General features: G+C 27.7%; 1 protein-coding gene across 3 annotated transcripts; it reads right to left on the bottom strand.

Moving 5' to 3' along the window:
• Positions 1-1,876: 1,876 nt before the first annotated feature.
• On the bottom strand, positions 1,877-6,017 carry LOC130961431 (2-alkenal reductase (NADP(+)-dependent)-like). Of its 3 annotated transcripts, XM_057887319.1 has the most exons (6): positions 5,777-6,013; positions 5,555-5,700; positions 4,651-4,831; positions 4,394-4,560; positions 3,193-3,275; positions 1,877-2,536 (listed from the first exon to the last, which is right to left on the bottom strand). In XM_057887319.1, exons 2-6 carry the CDS (start codon positions 5,603-5,605, stop codon positions 2,152-2,154), a joined length of 867 nt encoding a protein of 288 aa, XP_057743302.1. In that variant the 5' UTR covers positions 5,606-5,700; positions 5,777-6,013; the 3' UTR covers positions 1,877-2,151. The 3 variants fall into 3 exon arrangements, with proteins under 3 accessions (XP_057743302.1, XP_057743301.1, XP_057743304.1); XM_057887318.1 differs by having other exon boundaries at positions 5,555-6,017; XM_057887321.1 differs by having other exon boundaries at positions 4,651-4,805; positions 5,555-6,017.

The following is a 6,017-nucleotide window of genomic DNA, read 5'->3' as shown; positions in this document are numbered from 1 at the left end:
CCCATAGTTGCTATCTTCACTACCTCACTTTTGGAAAGAGAAACATAGCGTCGACTCCGAGCATTTTTAAATCGAATGATAAAGTCATCTATTGATTCACCGTCATTGCGCTTCAAAGCAACCAAAATAGTGATTGTCACATTTAACTCTCTCCTATAAAATTGAGCATGAAAATCATTTTTTAACTGTGCCCAAATAACAATCGAGTTAGGTCTTAAGTTCGAAAACTAAGTAAGAGCATTCTTCGTTAACAAAGAAAAAAAAATAATTTTTAAATTCTCATCATTTGCCAAAATTTCTAACTCTACCATATATCAAGTAATATGTTTAATAGTAGACTCCTCAACTTCTCCTGCAAATTTTATTATTATTTTAAGGTTTTTCACAGCCCTTAAAACTTCTACCATTTGCACCGCAGCAGGGAATGCGAAAATAAAATATGGTAGATTTATAAAACCAATATAATACCAACTCTATTAAGAACATCCTCGACAATCCTAGCTAGTTACTTGATAACGTTTTCCTCGCCGATTAACACAAATTATATCCAATATATCAACATTTTGATCACGTCGAACTACATAAGAAACATTCCCATTTAAATTCATATTATTATTCATATCTCTAGGATTATTTCCTAAATCCTTGGGATTCACTCCTAAATTTTGATGATCACTCTTATCATAATCAACAATCCAATCAATTCGTTCAACTTGTCTAGTCAAACGCTCAAATTTTGTCTCATGATCAATCATCATGGGATTCAAAATAATAGTCATCTATCGAGTTAATAGATTGACCAAATCATGATGACTCTCATCAACATGTTGACAAAATGTAGCCATCGATCCAAAATTATTCGATATTGATCCTACCTGATAATCTCGAACAAACACAGGATTATGTAATTGATTGTTAACTGCTCCTAGTGCACTACCATTCTACCAAATCTAATTGGAGGTATGTAACCACTTTTAGGTGGAGTATAATCTGGAAGAAAGTCAAAAGAAGGTCAATTTGTAGTTATTGGCGGTTGCGTCTACGTTTGAAAAATTCATGAACGTGGATTACGCCCAATATTTCTCACAGAAGGATTATTAACTATAATATTATCCCCAAAACTATTGCCTAAATTTTGAATGCTTATTTCTGCGTTTGTTAATTTTATAGATGTTTGTGCACCTATTATGGAAACATTATTATTTGTAGATGACATAACATTATTATTTGAAACATCATTAGTCATATTTATGACTCTGCCACTTCGAAGTTGCATAAACTAGATCATTACTCAAAAACTAATGAATCTTTTGACACACTTTATAAAACAGTGCCACTGAAGTGCCAATTTATTATACAGATTTTTAGTAAATTTTGATTGATTCGATATCTAATTATCTGATAACGAAACCTACTCCTCGTTTGAATAAGTACTAGTTTTCAAACGTGCACCAAAAGTGCCATTTTTAGACAAATAAATAAAGAAAAACTTGGAATGTAAAATAAGATTAAATTGCTTGAAATTGAAAGTACAGAGAGTGAAGTAAATGACTTCAAATTTAAAGAAAGCGATAAAACACCTTCAACGTACTTGAAGAATTTTGATATGCAAAATTTTAAAGAAAAGAAAAAGACTTTGCAACAGAAAAGTAAATTGCAAAAAGAAAAAAATATAAGGAATTTTAAATGAAAAGTAAAAACATGAAAGGAATCCTATAAGAAAGAAAATTTTTGATAGACTCAACAAGTCGATGAGGATATGAGTGTGCGAGAATATTTTCTGAAAACCAATTTCAACCTATGTTTCTTATGAATCGTGTATTTTTATATATTTCTTCAACTAATCAAATTTCATCACATGTTTTATATACAAAACTTGAAAAGTAATTATTCCCGCAGATACATATATTGTGTAAACGTCTTCAGCTGTCTTGACCATCGATCCTAATACTATTTTAACTGCTCTATTTCACTTCGACAAACCTCATCGAATTAAATACCTTTCTCCTATTGATAACCTCATTTTGACAAAAACTCATCACGCTCGACAAGACTTATCGTGTACAATCCTCGATACCAATTACAACATCTTCAATTTATAATTTATTTTATTCAAATAAACAAAAAAAAGAAAAAAAAAGAAAAAAATCACTACTCATCATCATTTATAAGTGAAAGCACTTGCTTTCCAATGTTGTGGCCATTGAAAACTCTAACTAAGGCAGCAGCCCCATTCTCAAGGCCCCCAACTATGTCTTCCACACATGATATTTCACCATTTCTGATTTGAGGCAGCAAGAACTCCAAGAATTTGGGATAGAGTGGATAATAGTCAACCACATTGAACCCTTGCATGCGAATCCTTTTATAAATAAGACATGCTGTGTTTTTAATTCCTTCATGTTCCTCCTTTGTGTATTGAGATATCATTCCACACACTGCAATTCTACCATGCACTCTCATGTTCATAAGAACTGCATCTAGCATTTTGCCCCCAACAAGCTCAAAATATATGTCAATACCTTGAGGAAAGTACCTAGTAAACAAATACATTTAAAAAAAAATTATGCTACATATAAGTTATTTAATTTATTAATTAGGAACTGTCACAAAAAAAAAATTATTTTTTAGGAACCAACTTTAGAGCTTTACCGTGGAAGAAGGTTAAAAATTGACTTCTTTAAATGTTGTTATTAAAGTTACACTTTTTTTTTTATATATTTCAATAATGCTTTTTATTTTTATTTTTAAATTAAAAAATATTATTAAACAATAAAAAATCTTATTTTAATTTTAATAATAATTTTTAGTTTTTTTTAAGTGTTGTTAAAATGATATAAATATCATAACCAGTAACCACTAAAACCATAAATGCCACAATATCCACCTTAATAAAATGCAGCAAAACAATAAAATGTAAAGGTAAGGAATTAGGTATTATTGGATTAATGCTTTTAATTTCATTGTGTCTAAAATCTACTATATGATGACTTAATGTAATAGTGTTCAATGAAATATCTATTCATTGTAACAAGTAAATAGAAAGCAAAATAGTTATTATTAGCAATTGTATATTAAAATTTGCCATTACATATTTATATATAAATATATTTATTATTTAATTTATTTTAATATATATTTTATATTAATAATTAATTTTAATGAACAACTAACATAATTATAAATACACACCTTTTCAATGCTGCGCCCAAGTCATGTTCTTCCTTATAATTGAAAGCTTCGTCAAACCCAAATTTGCTCTTTAGTAGATCAACCTAGTTAAATGAATTTCATACCACACATGTAATTAATAAGAGAATAATTAATGATGAGAAATATATATAACCATAATCATAATCATAATCATAATTTCCAAGCTACTTAAGCTAAATTTGCGTTAAAAAAAATATAGAATATTAATATACTATATCTATCAATTTATTATTAATAATAATGAATTATTATATTTTAAACATATGTATAAAAAAATATATCTAAAAAATACATTTATAAAAATATTTTTATTAGACATAATTATAAAAAAGATATTTTTATTCGATACATTCACAAAGATATTTTCATTAAATACAATTATAAATAAAAGTTGACAAAAATACTATTGATAATATAATGAGATTGTTTGCTTTATTATCAAACCCTTTCCACAAGACCACAACATAATATTTGTTTCTCAATAAAATCTGATAATATAATCAACATTAAGTTGGTCAAGTAAGACACAAATTTATCCAATTAGATTAGTCAAATTAGTTCTAATAGAATAGTACCATTCACAAAGACCAACTAACAAATTGGTAATTATTTAACCAAAGAGTAAAGTATCGTTTTTGTCCCCTAACGTTTGGATAAATTCTATTTGTATTTCTAACGTTTAAATCGTCCTATTTGTATTCTTAACGTCTGTAAAAGTGATTCAATATTATCCTGCCGTCAATTACACATCATGGACGCTTTAATTTGAATTTTAAAAATATTTTCTTAAAATTAGAATACAAATGTCTGGGATAGAATCTATGACCCACTCCGAAAAATAACTCATCAAAAATTGAAACTAATTTCTACAACATTTACATAATTTATTTTTCTAAGAACATAATCGAATCTAAATACAAATAGTGGGTATAATAATAAAATCAAACACATCCAAATGAGACATAATTGAGAATGAATACATCTAAGTGAGAATAATTGAAAAATATAATCTGATTTGTTAGTATAATTAATAGTAGGATAACATTAAGTCACTTTTATAAACATTAGGGATACAAATAGAACGATTTAAACGTTAGGAACACAAATATGACTTACCCCAAACGTTGAAGAAAAAAACGATACTTTACTCTTTAACCAAATAATCCAAATATGAAATTACCTTGTCTTTGCTGCCAGCACTTCCAACAACATAACAACCAATCAATTTTGCAAACTGCCCCACGAGTTGACCAACTGCACCTGCTGCTGCTGAGACAAACACATATTCACCCTTCTTTGGACCACAAACCTCAAAGAATCCAGAATAAGCCGTTAATCCAGGCATACCTAGTCACATTTATTTAAAATAAAAAAAAATTGGATTAAGTAATTAAACTAGAAATCAAAGACTAGAAGATGTATAATTTTTTTTTTTACCAAGGATCCCTGTGTAATAGGATAAAGGCACATCAGTGTGGTGATGGATTTTAAACAAGTTTTCAGGTGATGATATGATTGAGTACTCTTCCCATCCAGTTACTCCCCAGACATAGTCACCTTCTTGAAAATCTTGGTGCTTTGAATCCAAAATTCTGGATACTCCAAATCCATATAGTGGCTGTAAATTTTTTTAATTCTTTGTGAAGCCAACCATATTTAATTAAATTTAATTAAATAAATTTTCTTAAGGAAAAATTTTGGAAGTTAGTAATTTTTAATATTTTTTTGTCATCATTTGACCAACACAAATATTAAATTATTTTTAACAAATAAATTTTATAAATTTATGTGTGTAAATTCTGAAAAAATATGAATATTTTTGTGTGTAAATTTAGGAGACACTTTTTAATTAGAAATCTTTTAAATATTTAAAGAGATACTTTTTAAGTAATGTCATAAGTGTATTTTCTATTCTTCTAGTAAAAGTAACACACAAAAAAAGCGTAGCTTATTCTACGAAATTACGCTTTTTAAATATAGCTTAAAAAAATATTGCTAATAAATGAGAATTATTTGTGTACAAAATTTTTATAAATATGGGTGTAAATTATTTACTAACCATATAGTATAGTTTTTTTCTTAATTCTTTTTTATGTCACATATTTAGCAGGAAGGAGAATACAAAAGGATTAACACTTTTAATCTAAAAAAAGATAATTAACTAATATTAATTTAAATGTAAGATAAATTAAAATAAAAATATTTTCATTTATTAAAACAAATTTGTTGCATTCAATTAATGACAAAACTGAAATTATGGAACCAAGTAAAATTATATCTTTTCATTTTCTCAGAAGCTGAACAACTTATAAAATAAATAAATAAATGAGCATAAACTTACTGAGCCAGGAATAAAAGACTGAGAAACACTAAATTTATCATCTTTTTGCATCAAAGGTCTAAGATGAGGATCAGCAGCCAAGAAAAGGTTTTTGACCAAAACAACTCCTTTGGAGTCATCTCCAAGCTTCAGTTTAATAGTAGAATCTGAAGATACAAACATGTCAGATTCTTTAGGGAAGCCAGATACATAGTGCCTTAATAATAACTGCTTGTTTCTCACATCTTTCTCTGCCATTTTTTCAACTCCTTTCAATTCAATATATGCAGCTCTTCTAATGGATTCAATTTCTATGTTATGATGATGAGTTGATGACAATATATAAAAAATGAGTTTTATATATAATTTTTTCATTGGCGGCCGCCGGCCTCTACACAAACTTGTTTAATTTGTTTATGCGATAATACGATGATTGACTTAATTAATTAATTAAATACTTCCAAGTTCCATCTAACTAATGATG

The sequence above is a fragment of the Arachis stenosperma genome, chromosome 2 (genome assembly GCF_014773155.1).
Source record: "Arachis stenosperma cultivar V10309 chromosome 2, arast.V10309.gnm1.PFL2, whole genome shotgun sequence".
Classification (NCBI taxonomy): domain Eukaryota; kingdom Viridiplantae; phylum Streptophyta; class Magnoliopsida; order Fabales; family Fabaceae; genus Arachis; species Arachis stenosperma.
The sequence above is the reverse complement of the archived record's forward strand: the minus strand, read 5'-3'. Positions and strand labels throughout refer to the sequence as shown.

What these genes read in the sequence shown, in the direction of transcription:
- LOC130961431 (XM_057887318.1), bottom strand. Translation starts at nt 5,908, where the DNA reads ATGAAAAAATTATATATAAAACTCATTTTTTATATATTGTCATCAACT. An exon ending in AGTCTTTTATTCCTGGCTCA is followed by an intron (nt 4,832 to 5,554) that starts GTAAGTTTATGC and finishes AAAAATTTACAG; the next exon opens with CCACTATATGGATTTGGAGT. An exon ending in TTGGGCGCAGCATTGAAAAG is followed by an intron (nt 2,537 to 3,192) that starts GTGTGTATTTAT and finishes TTTGTTTACTAG; the next exon opens with GTACTTTCCTCAAGGTATTG.